The following is an 18,939-nucleotide window of genomic DNA, read 5'->3' on the forward strand; positions in this document are numbered from 1 at the left end:
ATAGCGCGACATGTGTCAACATCAGAAGCCAATCACAACACGACACGTGTCAATATCATAATGAAACTAGAAACTCTCTTCTATAAATAGAGATCATTCTCTCACAATATTTCCTAATGTCATTTGTACTAAATCATTCACTTGTACTCATTAAAGAAGTGCTTGAACCTATGTACTTGTGTAAACCCTTCACAATTAATGAGAACTCATCTACTCCGTGGATGTAGCCAATCTGGGTGAACCACGTAAATCTTGTATTTGCTTCCCTGTCTCTATCCATTTACATACTTATCCACACTAATGACTGGAGTAATCTAGCGAATGTCACAAACTTAACAATTTCTGTTGTACCAAAGTCCTCGCTGATTTTGTGCATCAACAAACATAAAAATACTTACTGAAATCATCTATAAATGTTACATAATAGTTCTTTCCACCACGAGTTGGATATGATCTAAAATCATACAAGTCACTATGAATTAAATCTAATAAATCATTGGATTTTTCATGCACTAATTTAAAGTTTTGACTTGCAAATTTCAATTTTGTACAAGTCTCACATTTAACATTATCTAAATAATCAAGCTTGGGCAGCAAACCTAAATTGTGCATTCTAAAAAAGAATGAAAATTTACATGTCCTAGCCTAGAGTGCCATAAATTAGATGAACCAATTTTTCATTCATAGCATTAGCAAGTACATTCAGTTTGAATAATCCACCAGCAAGGTAACCCTTTCTTACAAACATTCCCCCTTTAGTGAATACAAACTTATTGGACTAAAAAACTAGTTTGAATCCCTTATTACTAAGGATAGGACCATAAACAAGATTCTTCCTTATATCGGGGACATGCAACACATCAAGGAAGGTTAATTCCTTTCTAGAAGTGAATTTCAGAAGACATTTCCCTATTTCAGCCACAACAGATGCATACACATTTCCCATAAACAGATGCTCATTTCCCTCGACTTTCTAGTACGAAGAGAACATATTTCTGTCACCACATACATGGCTAGTCACACCGGTATATATCTACTAATCAGCGTGGTCAGATACAAGGTTGATCTTAGAAATCATTGCATCCAGAACATCCAATCATTTTCAATCAGGTTTGTGCGGTTGCTGTTGCCTTGATTTCGAGGACCTTGATCCCTTCGATGGCGACATTTTTGAGCCCTATGCCCTTGCTTTCCACAAACCTAGCAACTTCCCTTGATTTTCTTGAAGTCTTTCCCTTTCACACCAGGGACAAAGTTCTTTTCCTTCTTCTTAGTTTTCTGGAATTTCGGCCTTTGCTTCGATGAACTTCCTTCAACAACATTCGCCTTGGCTTCCATACTCGAAACCATGCCTTTCTCATTCTTTTTGTTATCTTCCTCAATTCTCAGCCTTACAATGAGATCCTCGAGGGTCATTTCCTTACGTTTGTGCTTGAGATAATTCTTGAACTCCTTCCAAGAAGGTGGCAATTTCTCTATAAAGACGCCACCTGAAAAGACTCATTTATCACCATCCCTTCAACATGAATGTTATGGATGATTTTCTGGAGATCTTCAGTTTGAGAGACAACGGACTTGGAATCCACCATTTTGTAGTCCAAAAATTTGCCCATGACAAATTTTTTTGAACCAGCATCCTCTTTTTTATATTTTTTCTTAAGTGATTCCCAAAGTTCATTGGCTGTTTTGCACACCACATAGACATCATAGAACGAATCATCTAATGCATTGAGAATATAATTTCTGCATAGGAAATCATTATAATTCTAGAGATTTATAGCCGTCAAAGTTTATGCAGGAATATTATCTCCTTTTGCACTAGGCACAGTCTTGCGCATAACATTAGCCAAATTCAGAGTTGTCAAATAAAACAGCATTTTCTGCTACCACCTTTTGAAGTCTCTGCCCTTAACTTCCTCAGGCTTTTCAAAATGAGGTTTAGTTCCTGATTGTTTCATACTGTTCGAAGATTGTTGGAGAACAATTCAGAAATAAATAAAAATAACAGAACTTGAAAACTAAATTCTTTATTAACGAAAAATACTTGCTATGCAGAATGAAATAACAAAAATAATACAAGAATTAAATGATACTAACTTGATTGAATCACAAATAGAGGCTAGCGCTTAAGCTATATCTTTCGAACAATATTTCTGTCCCACTCTTGTGCTTGTGTTTCTACGACGTTTGCTCGATCAGGATACAATTATCTACTCTTGTGCTTGTGTTTTTACGACGTTTTACGACGTTTGCTCGATCAAGATACAATTATCTAATTCTATAACCCGCACTGGATTATAGAATTTTGGCGAATTATTTTGTGTGTTTACTCTCTGGAAATTTTGTACGGAAGAGAAGGAGGAAGAAAAGATGAAAATACTGGAAACTAAGATTGTGAATATATAGGTTGTTTCACACCCTTTCAAACTAAGATTGTGAATATATAGGTTGTAAATATATAGGTTGTTTCACACCCTTTCAAACTAAGATTGTGAATATATAGGTTGTTTCACACCCTTTCAAATACATGTTGAACGTATTAGGCCCCAAGTGCCCCAATTGATTAATTAATATTAATTGTATTAGGCTATATTATACAAGCCTAATCCACATAACCATAAAGCCCAAGCCTTCAATTCATTTCCAAATGGTCCAAATCCTAATTAACAGAAAAAAGGACTAGACCTATATAAAGACCATTGGGAAGTAAATGTTCCCCGATGTGGGACACTAAAAATCTCAAAACTCCAACAAGTGGGGCATTCAGTGCCCATTACCCCCAACGACTTTTTTTCAAAGTAATTCCCTTTGTTAATTTCTTATAACAAGTTCAATAAAAGAGATACTTTGTAGATGACTTTCAGTATTTTTTTTGGCCGGCCTACTACACTTCAGGCTTATCTTAAGTAATTCTCTTCTTTGTAGCACAATTCTTTACTCTTATATTTTCTTCTGTCTCGATCGTCTACCTATCTTCTTCTCAAACTTAAGATAAATCTCAATTAAACACAATACCCAAGCTAAATTCTTATGATTTGTCTTAGCCTGAACTCTCTTCTTAAACCTTGGAAGAACTAAGAAAAAACATACAAGTTGTTATTAAAAAAAAAAAAAAAAAAATCATTTATTGATGGAAAAAATTTGTCGGGCCAAATACCATTTTGTCGCCTATAATTTTGCCCGACAATTCTTTTGGGCAAACTTCATAGCGAAAATTGTAGCTCAAGTATTTGCCCAAAAAAAATATAAGCTTTTCGTTTGGGCAAGGATTATTGACCGAACTAACTTGACGAATGCAGCTTGCTTTGACGATACCTTTTCCTCGAGTATCTAGAAATAAAATAATTATACAAAATTTCGCGTGACAAACATATTCATCGAGCAAAGACTTTAAATATTTTTTAAAATTTTGTAATTAAAACAATATTTCATTTAACTAATTACAATATTTTCATTTAACTAATTTATTTAATTCTAATTATATTAAGTTTGCTTTAAGCCATACAAGGACTTATGTAATCGACAAACATGTGTGGGGTTATTAGGATCACTAAAGCAAGGTGGCTGTGACATATAAACTTCCTCTTGAAGAATGCCATGAAGAAAGGCATTCTTCACATCAAGTTGATGCAGAGACCAACCAAAATTTGTTGCCAAAGCTAGGACCAACCTCACTATAGTAGGTTTGACAACAGGGCTAAAGGTTTCCCCATAGTCAATGCCTTCTTATTGATTGAACCCTTTGGCAACAAGTCTTGCCTTATACTTGGAAATAGACCCATCAGCATGTTTCTTGAGTTTAAACACCCACTTGCAACCTACCAAGTTCTTGTTTGTAGGCAAGGGAACCAAAGACCAAGTGTTTTGAACTTTAAGAGCATGCAACTCTTCTTCCATAGCAAACAACCACAAAGAAGACTTGAGAGCTGACTTATATGTAGCCGATTCAGTCTGAGACAAATCTACTGGTAAAGTATCTTGAACAATTGAAAGATAAACTTTCTTCTTTGAAATACCACTCTTAGCTCTTGTTTGCATAGAGTGAGTATTCATACGAGGAATGGGAAGAATAACCTGCAGATTATCAGGTTGAAACTCATGCTGAATCTCAATACTAGTCTCACAATTATTCTCAAAAGTAGACTCATTATTTGGCTCTGAATATGTCCCAGATGGTATCTTAGGAGCCACAGGGGATTGTTGATCTGTTGATGCAGTAATGGATTGTAAGGAAGCACTGTGGGAACCACTGTGATGATCAGCGCTGGATGACACAGTATTAGACAGAGTAATGGTCCTAGGTAATGGGATTGTAACCAAATGATTCTTCCTATTAATGGATATAGAAGGAGATGAGGAGATGAAGACAGGTTTAGAAGTAGGATTGGTGGAGACATGATGTTTTAAAGATAAAATGGAATATGGAAATTCAGACTCATCAAACACTACATGCCTGGAAATGTAATATTTTTCATGAAGAATGTCATAACAAATGAACCCCTTGTATTTTGAAGCATAGCCTAAGAAAAGACATTTTGTAGTTTTGGGTTGTAACTTGGTGCTGTTGTAGGGTTTTAACAATGGAAAAACTGAACACCCAAAAATCCTGAGATGATTAATATTTGGAACAGCTTTAAATAATAGTTCAAATGGAGATTTTTGGTGAAGGGTAGATGATGGCATTCTATTAATAAGGTACACAGCAATTTGGCATGCAAATGACCAAAAAATTGGAGGTAAGACAACTGTTTCTAACAAGGTGATAGTTGTTTCAATAATATGCCTATGTTTTCTCTCTGCTAAACCGTTTTGCTCAGGAGTATAAGGGTATGACAATTGATGTTTTACTCCTTTATCTAACAAATTTTTTTTGAAAAGGTTTACTAAGATACTCACCCCCACCATCACTCTGTAAGGTTTTCATTAAAGTGGCAAAATGATTTGAAATATAGTTGTAAAAGCCAACAAATGTGGAGAAGACATCACTTTTATTAATAATATGAAACAGCCAACAATGTCTTGTGCATTCATCAATGAATGTCACATAATACCTAAAACCATCTATAAAAGTACAAGGAGAGGGACCCCATACATCACCCCCATACACCACTATGAACTACTTGAAATGGATGAATTGACTTAGACACAGAAGAAACAAATGGCAATTTACAAAACTTGCCTTCCAGACATGTATGACACATCACAGACACTGAATAAGGTAATATAGACTGATGACATTTCTTTAACATGACAGAGACCATGGAATTGGAGGGATGACCTAATCGATTATGCCAAAGGCTAAAAGATACTTGGTGTCCAAGATATGCAACCTGATACTGTGTAGGTATAGCTTTACGCCTAGCCGGAAGTGGGATGTGGTACAATCTATTACTACAATGTCCTTGAAAGAGGATCCTCCATGTGGCCTTGTCCTGGATCCAAAAGCAAAAAGCATCATATATCAACTAGCAATTATTATCCAGACATAGTTGATGCACAGATAATAGATTATAAGACAATCTAGGAACATATAAAACGGAATTAAGCTGCAAGGATTTTAATGGAGTATGTAGTGTAGAGGAACCAATATGAGATATTGATAAACCTGCACCACTCGTAGTCTGAATTATTTCATTAGTGGGATATGGGGAAGTAAGTGACATATTACTCATATCAGCAGTCATGTGTGAAGAAGCTCCTGAATCAGTGAGCCAAAACTGTTGAGAAGGAGCACTTGGTTCACTGAACAGAGTATTTGTGACATGCATAGTTGTAGGAGATGAAGATGACATATTTGAGTTCCTAAAATGGCAATATTTAGCACTATGATTCTTTTTCCCTAAATTTGACACCCCTAAAAAACTGCACTATCAGAATTTCGAAACCTGCAGATAGGAGCCAAGTGTCTAAATTTCCCACATATCTGACAAGATGTACCAGAAAGACTCTGTTGCCTTGGTAAAGATGTACCAAGAATTACAGGTGCTTGATTCACAGTATAATTCCTATAGTTAGGCTTAGAGTTCCCAAACCGATTATGAGAATTGTACTGAAATTTGCCCTTGTTTTTGTTCTTGTTGTAGGTTGGCTTGAAACCAGAAGAGCCTCCATATAAAGTACCATTTGGAGAAGTGTCAGTCTTGGAAGATTCACCATAAGACTTCGAGTCATTATTATTATTTCTGGCAACCATTGCAAACAATAAGGGAGTAATAGGAACATTTTCAACCATTGCTTCCTCAGCAAGTAATTGAGATCGAAGATCTTTCATGGAAATCGACCCCTAATGATTGACCGTAGGGTATTATACTCAGAGGATATACCATTCAAGGTTAAAATGACAATATCATCATCATTAAAGTGAACCATAGCAGCAGCAAGATGATCATGAGCTTCTTTAATCCTTTGCAAATACATAGAGATCGAATCGGTACCTTTCTTGATGTTTTGCAATTCCGACTTCATTTGAAAAATCGTGGCCTGAGTAACAATCGAAAACTGTTCCTTGAGGCGAACCCACAAATCACAAGCACTAGTACTACCAATTGCACAGGAAACAGCCAAAGGAGAGAGGGTAGTGGTAAGTAATTGCATCAATGCCCAATCATGCATTTTCCAAACCTTGAATTCATCACTTCAAATTGTTGGAGACACATCGCTTGAAGAAATAGAGGAATCCGCAGAATTGGATACCACAAAGTGAGTCGGACACGAATGCGACCCATTCACAAAACCTATAAGACCATAGCCTTCAAGAAGCAACTCGATCTGAAAATTCCAAGTGAGATAATTGGAATAGTCAAGCTTAACAGTCACAGAAGATGAAACTATTGATATAAGAGACGTTATAGGAGATTGAAGAATTTGCAACTCAGCAGAAGTCACCATTGTAGCAAATCAAGAGAAAAACCCAGATGAAAATTTCTCTGAGAACTTAGAACAAACACTTGGTGTGCAAAGAAGAGAAGACACCCAGTCGAGGAATTCCAAGAAGAAGAGGAACAACCATCAATGGAAGCAGTTGAGCAGAAGCAGAAGAACCAAGATCAGAAACTGTCAAGCACGAAGCTTTTCAGGTGAATGATACTATGTAAACAGAAAGAAGCACAATATTCTTGCACAGAAAGAAAGAATAGTTGTAGAGAGACAAAGTATTTCTTTTATATTGAATGAATTAAGAGTTCTTTCCTTTACAGTTATATGTTGTATATATCTAATTACATTGCTTAGCTACTGAGCTATAATAAGACTCACAAGATCTTGACACTTGTCATAATCTCTACTCAAACAAACTTAACCACCTCACACATATAATATCTATCAACTTCAACCTCTTTCCCTTCTTCTAAGTTCCAGGCCCAATTTTATTTCGTTTTTAGAAAGAAAAAAAATTCGTTTTTTCTTTAAAAAGTGACATTAATACAACTTAGTACTACCGTCTAATGGTATTCTTCTTCACTTATAAGTAAAATCTTAGGTTCGATTATTGTTAAAGACGAACTTAAACTACATTATTATGGCTAGCTCAATGTGAGGCTTAGCCTACTCCCCCACCCCTTAATGCATATACTATCGTTTGTTAAAAAAAAAACATAAATATGTTTATAACAATAGACAAATTTAATTACCAACGTATAACATATGGGCATATAACTAGTATCATTTGGCGTTTAGAAGAGATTCCAATTTATCGAGTTTAACAAATTAAACAACTCAATTTATTTCTTATAAAATAAATTAGGGCTTATGGCGATTTGAATTGGTTGGTAGAAATGTTGACCTTAATAAGGGGCATGACTTCCAGCTTTTACGATTTAGGTCTGGAAAAAGAAGGCGCATGCCAATGCCATGCAACTAGGTTAGCCACAGTTCCTCTAGGTCTGGCAAACTTGATCCACTGCTTTAAGTGGGAGCTCCCAAGTGGTTTGGTATCTAAAGACTTGGACATGACTGAGATTTGGGGATATCGCTCTCAGAAACCAAACACTTGCTTGTCGAGCCAACTGCTGAGCTAGCCTACACAACAACCTTCATAGAGGAATGAAATTGAATTCTCTTTTTATTATAGTCGTTTTTTGGGTCAAATTTAATGGACAGGCATGGCAGATGGCTAATTCGCAGTCATTGTATTTTCTTTTCACAAAATGATAGAAAGATAATAGAAACTCCTGAAAAAATGAATCAGAAGTAGTGCACCTGAAGGATGAAGATTGAATGCAAAAGTTGTTTGTGAACATTATACAGGATTGCTACGACTCTTAATCCACCCTTTGATCAGCTATGAACATTATACGGTATTAGGTTTTTATTTTTCTTCAAAGTTATATATATCCTCATGGTGATTTGGTTTTTTCACATAGCTATACTGCTATGGTATACTGAATAATTAAAGAACCCATGTTTCACCTCTATTGTTTGACCCAACTTGGCACATTGGATTCCCCTTCGATAGATGATGACTTTTTGATAGCTAAATTAGGTTTCAGTTTTTGTCCACAATTTAAATGTACCTACTACGCCTAATCAAAAGGACAATATACCAAATCTGTCGGAACAGTTGTCTTAGTTGACGCAGCATGAAGCAATCAAAAGGGTTACTAACGTAATCTATTAAAGAATGAGGTCTGGAGTCCACCAAAAATTTGAGAGAAATTCCAAAGGGTTGAAAATGATTAATGATTGAATAATTAGAATTTGTAATCCAATGACTTAAATAAAAGATGGAACCACTCAGAACAACTCAAAAGACGTTGATAATTAAAAACAACATTAATCGAATGATTTTTATTACGAAACTTTAAATTGCGTTTTGGAGGCTGAAATGACATCGAATGGCCAAAATCCATCGTATATAATCGCAAAGCAATGTGTTTCAACCGTGGTGTCGTTCCCCTTCCGAAAATGTATCACATGCCCAATTCAGAGCTTGGACGCCAAATCTGCAAATTTCAACTGGGTCATTTTGTCTTTCAGCAGTCCATGTTGAAGAAAGTTAGGGTTCCACCATCAACCAATTAGCAATATGGGGAGTAGCACAGCTTCTTATAAACTCATACAAGGTCCCTCCTCCCATCAATGTGAGACTCATTATTCTCAACATGCCTCCTCATGTGTGAAGAATTTTCAAGCCTAACACATGGACAACACAACGGGGTGACGTGGAGCTCATGTGACAATTTGGCTTCCTTTTGTCTTCTGATGGTCCATTATGAAGAAAGTTGGGGTTCCACTATAAAACCAATTGGCAATATGGAGAGTAGTCAAACTTCTTATAAGCCCATGCAAGGTCCCTCCTCCCATCAATGTGGGGCTCATTCTCAACGCCCTCTCATGTGTGGCGAATTTTCAACCCTAACACGTGGACAACACAACAGGGTGACGTGGAGCTCATGTGGCCATTTGACTTCAGACATGGGACAACCTGTTTTGATACCATGAAGAAAGTTGGGGTTCCATCAGAAAACCAATTGGCAATATAGGAAATAGCCCAACCTCTTATAAGCCCATGCAAGGTCTCTCCTTCCATCAATGTGGTATTCATTCTCAACACACCCCTCTTCAATCCATTTAGTTATTTGTTCTACATCATTACTGAACAAAACCATTAACGTTAAGCAAAGAGTTGTCGTCCAGTTAGTGTGTGTATATATATATATACACACACACACATCAAGCACCTTATTTGAGTCCATGAGAAAATGTCTCATTTCCCTCAAATAGAAAGCTAGAATGACTCCTTCAGCAATAATCATCCTCATACTCTTCCTTACCTTCCTCTAGTATCTCATCCACATACTAACCTTTGGATTCCGAAGGTCGAAACACCAAGGAATACTGCCTTATGGGCCTACGACACTACCAATCATTGTAATCTTCATATGCTAGGCAACTTTCCCTACTGCAACCTCCAACACTTGGCCGAAAAATATGGCCCTATAATGTCCATACACCTAGGCTTCGTACCCAACATAGTGGTTTCATCCCCCAAAGCTGCAGATCGCTATTCTTGAAAACCCACGACAGAGTTTTCGCTAACCGCCCCACGCTCGAAGTCTGTGATTACTTATCCTATAGGCAAAAGGGCATGGCCCTAACTGACTATGGTCCATATTGGCGGCAAGTAAGGAAGCTTTGCACCCAGCAGCTTCTTTGTCGGTAAAAAATTGAGTATTTTTCTCCATTGAGAAGGGAGGAAGTGGGGTTGTTGGTTCAATCGCTTAAGAAGGCTGTAAAGGTAGGTGAGGTGGTGGATATGAGTAATAAAGTTGGTGGGCTAGTAGAGAGCATAATATAAATGATGATATTGGGGAACAAAAATGATGATTTGTTTGATGTCAAGGGAATTGTTGAGGAGATTATGTCCTTGATAGGGTCATTTCATATTGGTGATTATGTGCCTTTCCTTAGTCCATTTGATCTTCAGGTAAAAATATTTCTCTTTAGTCTTTATCAACTTAATTGTTATCCCAAATATTTCTAATGTCGTAGATGAAAGGACTATATATTTACATTGTTCTAAAAAATTTCGTGTAGCGCCGCCTAAGCGCTAGGTGGCTGACCACCGCTCCAATTAATCCCTAGGGTTTAAAAAATTAAGAAAAGTTGCATAAACAAGTCTAGAAGCCCGCCTAGACCCGCTTAGGCACCCACTTAGGTCGTGACTCTCACTTTGACGGAAAATATATGACTTTCATTTTGCATTTTATTGTTTTTAATACATTGTAAGTGGTACTTGGATGAACTCTCATTATGTTTCTCAATACAATTAATGAAGCGTTTGATGTAGTGTCGGACTGAGAATAAAAAACAATAACAAATTATAATATTATATTATTTAATTCACTATAATTATTATTTTATATTATTAATTCATTTTATTATTATTTTATTCTTACTTTTGTCTATATTTTTCCATTCTAGAAACCTTCCTAGTCCTTTCCTATTTCTTTTCTATTCATTTCCCTCACCCATCATAATTTTGCTCCGTCCTCTCCCTCTTATTCCTCCCCACTCCCTCTGTTTCTCCCTAAGTTTGTCCATCCTAGTCGTTCTTTTTCTTTGTCCCTCTCCCTTTTCATCTCCACCTTTTTCTTCCTATTTTGTCCGTTCATTCCTTTTTTTTTTCTTTCTAATTTTTCTAAGACGCAATTGGCAAATTAGAACCCATATCAGAGTTTGAGTCATATGGGTACTCATTGTTCTGCTTCTCTGGCGTCAACGACGATGGTTTGCGATTAGGGAGTTTGGAGTGCATGTGTAATTAGAACGGCTCTTGTGAATGTGTGATTGGACGACTGCTATGCGTTTCTGTTGACCCTAGAAACTACAAAGCCTACGTGGCGCGCAGGCCGAGTAATCTATAAGCTAACTACGTCATTCGATGAGTGCGGGGCGTGCCAACTCGTCGGCCGAGCTCGGCCGAGGAGTAAATTTTTTGATGTTGCGTTGGGTGCGCGGCCGACTTCTGCGTCTTGCGATTGCGGCCGAGGAAGGAACACGTCTCGGCCTCTTGGGCTCTCGAACCTGAAGACAAGGTTACTATTTTTACGAAGTTCAATATCAAATCCGGCTTTCAACGTGCCGAATGTAATAACTTGTAACACCTCACTTCGCCGAGAAGGCTGATGAGATGACCTCGACCAATAAGGATTCAGAAATCCTTCTCGACCGAGACTTGGATAGGTAATCAATCGTTCTCGCTGCAGTGCTGTTGATGCCTACTGCGAGACCAACTGATTCTACGGTGACAGACCTATCTATGCCGACTTAAGATATCACCGGTTGCTTCCACAGTGCTGTTGATGCTAACGGAAGATGTGTCAGCGAAAAAGAAAAAGAAAAATCACAAGTTGTGAGAATTTGCGCAGGGTAATTTTTGTATTGATTTGCAGGGGGCTTGGATGATGTACAGCTTCCCCTATTTATAGTACTGGATCTTGAATCCGAGTTAAAATCCTACTCGGACTAGGTTTTCCTCTCCGGATCAACACCACCTCGACCAGTCATATTTTCACTGGGATTGTGAACCTAGTCCTTAACTGAGCCGGATTCGCTTCTGGGTCACTGATCCTGCCAAAACTCCCTATTGTACTAGGACTTGACTTGTGTTATGATCTAACCGACCTAGGCTTGGAAGCCCACGAGCTGAACGATCCATGGCCTTCTTGCCGCACGGCCTCCCGGGCCGAGAATGATCCTAAACTTGGCTCAAACTATTATTTTTGGCCCAAACATTGCCCCCTCGCTTCTGAGGTCCTCGGCCTGAATTCTTCGGCCGAGTTTCAGCCTTGAAGAAGCAAATCTACCACTCAGAACCCTAGTGCCCGAGTTCCAAGGTGCATTTATTGAACACGATTGCACGATCTTGATCCTGCTAACCAAACTTGCCACGTGGCGTCCTTTTAACACGGCCAATCCCTAATAATGATGTCTAAGGCGTGCGGCTGCCTGAACTGTCATGCCATCATGACCTTATGGCTGAACTTAGCCACTCTACCTCAATTCGCGAGCCACTACCTCAATCCGTGAGTCACTTGTCATCGTGCAGGCGTCGAAACGTCTTCCGCCATTAATCTCGCCGTCACACGCAATCGTGCGCCCCCAAAACCTGAGACCTTCGGTCTTCTCAACTGCATTTCCCAAATGTTCATCATGATCAGCGATTCCTTCGGTCGATTTTGCCTTTTGTTTTGAATTTCAAACGATTGCCCTTCCTGCCAAAATCCTATAAATACTGAAATCCCTCATTCCTACTTTACGTTTTCAAAAACTCTGAAATTTTTTGCCCTTGTTCTCCAGCATCTTTCTCTTTTCCAGGTCTCAATCTTCAAATCCCCCAACCCAGAAAACTTTTTACACCGTGCTTCCTTCATACAATGGCATCCTTCATCTTTAAGCTTTCCAGGGAATGTGACCAGCATCAGAAAATTCTTGATCGAAGCTCGATCAAAACCATACGGTTTGAAAGTGACATGAGCATTTCCCACCAAATCTTAGGTCCTCTTTTCAAGGCGGCAGTACCGTCAACCATTACTGGACTTCTTCAGGAGCACTGCCTATCATCTTTGCTCCAAGGGTTTGAATGGTCGAGATGGGATGCAGCAAAACCCAAGGCTCCTGGCCCTCGACGACCACAACCTGGGTTGTCCGAATGGAAAAGCTCTTCGGTGAGCAATGGAAGGCCCTCGGCATCTACGATGCCATCCTCCTCGCTAGCCTCATCCCTCGGCTGGTCGGCGACTGCGGACTCCGTTGCTGTCAAAGTTGGACAACGAGACTCTTCGGTTCCTTCTCCGATGGTTTGATCCTGCGGTGCTGCTTCGGCAACTTGTTGGTTCTGCGTGACTGCCTCAGGTGAGGTTGATATCGACAGTGTGCTTGGGGTTAGGACCTGGACCTGTTCCTGGTAGTGTAGCCGGGCATCCCTGGTGTCGAGATAAGCATCTAGACGTGCAACACGTGCTATTTCATCGGTCGTAAGGCCGAAGAGCGAAACAGCCGAAAATACTTCGAAGTGATATCGTAAATACTGAAGGTCCTCCATTGAGAAAGGAAGGTCGGCTGCATCGATATCAGTGTATGGGTCGACTTCAAATCCAAGGACACGAGCTTCTCGTATGTGCTGGAACCTTGCTTTCAATCCTGGGTCTGAGGTTTTCTGGATGATTCGCTCGGCATCAGGACAAGTCAGGACTAGATCAATGGTGTCCTGGCATGCCTTCGGTAAACCATACAGATTGTTGGCCGAATGTTTCTTATGAAATTCGCGCATATATTCCAAAGACCCCCCAAGGAACGGGGGATGCAAATTCCGTCGAATTCTGATCAAAGGTTCTTGTATAGCCGGCAGGGATAATTTACTTTCGGCCTCTTGCCTGAAATGTTCAAGGCGTGCCTTCATCTCCCCTGGTCGAAGAAGAAGTTTGATCCGTTTATCGGCCTCTTCAAACGTGGTTTCGACATCTTGGTCGACCAGCCGTTTCCCTTGAGCCAACTCTGTCATAATGGCCGGAGGTGGTCGTTCATCATCAGTAGCAATTATGTCCTTCAGCCACCATTTAGGGACCGAAGTTTCTTGGACTGCCCGTCGGCGGGCCATGCAATCTATCTTTTGGTACTGACGTTTCTGGGATTTGGACAGTGCGGTGTAGACACATTTCGAAGAATGATATGTATACCATCGTTGATCTCTAGGCTCGAGAGGTTTGAAGGTTTTTTGGCTCCGCGATGATTCTGAACTGGTAGAATTACGTTTATAGTAATCATCGTCATAGAATGAAGCATCAAAATCGAGGCGCCGCCTGACCGGGGGTGTCTCCTCTATCCGTACTTTAGGACCGAGCCTATCAAAAACCCCTTGATGTTGGCCTACTTTAGCTACCTTTTGCCGGGTTGCGGCCATCGGTCGTTCTGCTATAAGCGAAGAGGGCTTCTCCTCTGGCTCACTGTCGACCTTTGCTCTACATTTACAGCACAAAACCGCCGTCCCACTGTCTTCATCGGTGCTATAATCCATCATAGGTTTGACAATAGCGGGTCCTGTTAAAGCTGTAGGTGGTTCGTTTGAACGAAAATCAGCCATAAACCGTGGCCGAGAATTCTGATTCCGCAAGCGTTGCGTCGCAACAACTTCGGCCTTTCCTTTCCCTTTGTCCTTAGGTAGGCACGCATCGACCATATTTACTGTTGCCGTGGGGAACGGGTCAGTATCAACACTCATCTTCTTCTCTGGAAATTTCAGTTTGCCATTATCAATCCAGCTTTGGACGTTGTCGCGAAACACGACGTAATTGTTTGTCGTATGTTTGCTTGAATTGTGGTATTTACAATACACCTTTCCTTTAAGCTCTTCGGCCTTGGGAATGTTGTGACCAGGCCGAAGCTTGATGATTCTTGCTGATAACAGTTGGTCAAAAATTGCGTCAACCTTTGTAATATCAAAAGTATAAACTTTTGACGGTTTCAACGTTCCTTCAGTGGCCGAGCGGCTTTTGACTTCCCTAGAGTCAACTTGAGTCAATGTCTTGCAAACGTATGGCTTATCTATCACTATCTCAGCTGCATCCACACTAACGCATTCATCATCGGTTGATGCATGATTGACAGTAGGATTCTTGTAAATCGTCCCCCGAGTTGGAACTTTCGAAATCTTTTCCTCACGGAGCAAGTAATCATACTGCTCGACATGTTGGGCTAATTCGTACATATCCCGAAAGTTTGCCCCAAAGAATTTCTTTTTGTATTCGACGTCGAGGCCGTTCAAAGCAAGCCTGACAAATTCGACTTCGGGTAAAGGCACTCGGCACCAATTCCTGGCTGATTTGAACTTGGTAAGATAATCCATTGGTGACTCATCAGATGCTTGAGCCATCCTTGCTAATGAGGAAACTGACATCTCCATCCCTGGCCGATAAAACTGCTCGTGGAATTTCTCGACCAACTCATCCCAGTCTTGGACGGAATTAGGAGGGAGATTGATATACCAGGCGAATGCTGAGCCGGTCAATGAGAAGTTGAATAGCCGTAACTTATGGAAATCACTATTAACATCCCTGCATTGCGCGGTGAAACGAGCCACGTGCTCCAACGAAGATAGGGACGATTCACCGGTAAAAAGGCTAAAATCTGGGATCTTGAAACCCTTCGGGTATCTGAACGTTTCCACGTAAGATGGGTACGGATGGATAAACTTAGGAAAATTCGGCCCTTTCTTCATGGCCGAGTCGATCATCCGCTGAACTTCGGTCACATCAACAGGTGTTGCTTCGACCCTATGGTCGGTTCCGTCTGACCTACTATTCGACCATCCTCATTTTTCCAAGTCAATTGGTTTGAGCCGAGCAGGAATAAGCTTGGCCGGCACAATTGGTAACGGATTGTTTCCTGTTGGTAATTGCTGGAGAAGATCGAAAGGCCTGCTGTCACTGACTTTACTAACCAGCATTTCGAGCAATCTGGTTTGTCGCTCATTGGAACTGAGTATCACGTCATGCAGCTTGTCAATGCCTCGACTAAACGTCTGCTCGACTGACCGAGACTGCTCGTCTAGTCACTTTCGAAGAAACGACCTTGTTGGTGGGTCAGATCCTTCACCACCATCCTCGTCGCACACCTCTACTATCCCTTCATTGAGAACGCAGGTGTTTCTATTAGGGATGTCTAGACCGCGGAATTGACCGCCAAGATTAACTTCTGTTTCTCGGCGAGTCGCGCTTGTGGACTCAGGTGTCACAGCGCTAAGGGGATTCTGCGCCTGTGGCACACTTTGTCCTATGTTCTGAATCGGCAAATCTGATGTCGACTTTCCCATAACTGTTTTCTTTTTTACCGATCGTGTTTCAATTGGCATGAACTTCGTAGTTTAGCACTAGGTCCCACCGGGCGTGCCAAAATGTTGACCCTAGAAACTACAAAGCCTACGTGGCGCGCAGGCCGAGTAATCTATAAGCTAACTACGTCATTCGATGAGTGCAGGGCGTGGCAACTCGTCGGCCGAGCTCGGCCGAGGAGTAAATTTTTTGATGTTGCGTTGGGTGCACGGCTGACTTCTGCGTCTTGCGATTGCGGCCGAGGAAGGAACACGTCTCGGCCTCTTGGGCTCTCGAACCTGAAGACAAAGTTACTATTTTTACGAAGTTCAATATCAAATCCGGCTTTCAACGTGCCGAATGTAATAACTTGTAACACCTCACTTCGCCGAGAAGGCTGATGAGATGACCTCGACCAATAAGGATTCAGAAATCCTTCTCGATCGAGACTTGGATAGGTAATCAATCGTTCTCGCCGCAGTGCTGTTGATGCCAACGGAAGATACTGCGAGACCGACTGATTCTACGGTGACAGACCTATCTATGCCGACTTAAGATATCACCGGTTGCTTCCACAGTGCTGTTGATGTCAACGGAAGATGTGTCAATGAAAAAGAAAAAGAAAAATCACAAGTTGTGAGAATTTGCGCAGGGCAATTTTTGTATTGATTTGCAGGGGGCTTGGATGATGTACAGCTTCCCCTATTTATAGTACTAGATCTTGAATCCGAGTTAAAATCCTACTCGGACTAGGTCTTCCTCTCCGGATCAACACCACCTCGACCAATCCTATTTTCACTAGGATTGTGAACCTAGTCCTTAATTGAGCCGGATTCGCTTCTGGGTCACTGATCCTGCCGAAACTCCATATTGTACTAGGACTCGACTTGTGTTATGATCTAACCGACCTAGGCTTGGAAGCCCACGAGCTGAACGATCCATGGCCTTCTTGCCGCACGGCCTCCCGGGCCGAGAATGATCCTAAACTCGGCCCAAACTATTATTTTGGGCCCAAACAGTTTCATATGCACAACGATTTTGTTTTTGTTTTTTGTATCGAATTTTGGGTTTGAATCTGGTTTTGAGAATGGTAAGCATGCATAATTTTTTGCCTTTTTTGTTTTCGAATTTTGAGGGATTTAGTTTTGAAAATGGTAGATGAGAGGGGTGAAGCAGAGTGGAGTTGGTAAATGGGATCTGGGTTTTGAATTTTGCGAGGAACAAGTAGAGGGGGGCAACCAAGGAGTTGGTCATAGCAATCCGGTAGATTTCGGGGGGTCACGCTAAGCCCCTCTAGCAAAGCCCTTTGTCTTGGTTAGTCGGGGCGAGTCTCATTAAAGCTTGTCCCGGCGTGGAACAAACATGGAACTGCATTCCCATTTAATCTAATCCAGTCTAGTGAATGCTAGCGAGTGCAAACAAATGCACCCTTAGAGGTGATTCTAAATTGTCCTTAACTTTTTAAATATCCCAAATAATTACCTAATGTTTTGAAAATTAAACATCTGTTGTGACACTAAGAGTAAAGTGAAGATATTGCAGTATTAAGTGATGATGTCATTAATATTGAGTGATAATGTGGACAAAAGTTAGTTTTCATTTCAGTCTCTCGTCTAATAACTACTGCTAGTCATATCACCGGACCAACTTTTCTCATCTCAGAGATTAACCAAACGCGCGAAGAGAACTAGGGCGACAGCCGACCAACTTTTCGAAAAGATAATTGGAGAACATGGACGTGCTGCTCTCACTAATGAATCAACCATTAAACCCTAACGACAAGCAATCGTTTGGGGCCTTCGACATGATTACGGGTGCCTTCGACACTTAATCTAACGCAATCGTTTGGGGCCTCGCAGAACTCTTGAGACACCCAAGGGTAATGAAGTATCTCCAACAAGAGCTTCGAACTGTGATCGGGATGGACCAGATGATGGAAGAGAATGATTTACCAAGGTTGCGTTACTTAAATATGGTGGTCATGGAGAGCTTTAGACTACACCCAGCTGGATCGTTGCTAATCCCTCGTGAATCCACGCAGGACAATACAATCGATGGATATTACATACCTAAGAAATCAAGAATCCTAACAAACACTTGGGCTATTGGGAGAGATCCCAATGTTTGGTCGGATAATGTGCAACAATTTTACCCTGAAAGGTTTATAAATAGCAATGTTGACGTCCTGGGACATGACTTCCAGCTTCTACCTTTCGGGTCCCGCCGAAGAGGGTACCCTGGTATACAGTTAGGGCTAACCACAGTTCGGCTGGCTTTGGCGAACTTGGTCCACTGCTTTAACTGGGACCTCCCAAGCGGCCTTCTACCTGAAGACGTGGACATGGCTGAGACGTTCGGCATAGCGCCGTCATAAGCCCAATACTTGCTCGCCGTACCAACTTACCGGCTAAAGATTAATTAATTAGACATTCGTCCATTTGCGATGTATCCGGCAATGACCATGGTTGAAAATAAATTATGTCTATTGCAATTATAAACAATAAGGTCAAAGTGACAAATCAATTAGTAGTTAAAATAATCATATATGAAGTAAAGGAGAAGCAGAGAACCTCTAAAAGTAAAAAATAGAAGGACGATTGGATATGTTGATTAGTTTTCATATTTGATAAAA

The 18,939-nt window shown here is 40.6% G+C and overlaps 1 protein-coding gene and 1 pseudogene across 1 annotated transcript; one reads left to right on the forward strand and one right to left on the reverse strand.

The window, feature by feature from the left end:
* Window positions 1–1,200: 1,200 nt before the first annotated feature.
* On the reverse strand, window positions 1,201–6,888 carry LOC139191277 (uncharacterized). The gene is made up of 6 exons (XM_070811856.1): window positions 6,653–6,888; window positions 6,296–6,538; window positions 5,886–6,182; window positions 3,767–4,453; window positions 1,631–1,743; window positions 1,201–1,490 (listed from the first exon to the last, which is right to left on the reverse strand). The coding sequence occupies exons 1-6, from the start codon at window positions 6,886–6,888 to the stop codon at window positions 1,201–1,203; spliced, it is 1,866 nt and encodes a 621-aa protein (XP_070667957.1).
* A 2,841-nt stretch (window positions 6,889–9,729) lies between these two features.
* LOC103455489 (cytochrome P450 CYP736A12-like) lies at window positions 9,730–18,729 on the forward strand (annotated as a pseudogene).
* Window positions 18,730–18,939: the final 210 nt, after the last annotated feature.

This window comes from Malus domestica, chromosome 14 (assembly GCF_042453785.1).
Source record: "Malus domestica chromosome 14, GDT2T_hap1".
Taxonomy (NCBI): Eukaryota; Viridiplantae; Streptophyta; class Magnoliopsida; order Rosales; family Rosaceae; genus Malus; species Malus domestica.

Bases quoted from the DNA above. Each gene is read 5' to 3' on its own strand.
- LOC139191277 (XM_070811856.1), bottom strand. From the start codon at position 6,888: ATGGTGACTTCTGCTGAGTTGCAAATTCTTCAATCTCCTATAACGTCT. The intron at 6,539-6,652 runs GTCTCCAACAAT...TGCAATTGGTAG, and splicing joins TCTATTTCTTCAAGCGATGT to TACTAGTGCTTGTGATTTGT. The intron at 4,454-5,885 runs GTTTCGAAATTC...TTACATTTCCAG, and splicing joins CACTTGGCTCCTATCTGCAG to GCATGTAGTGTTTGATGAGT.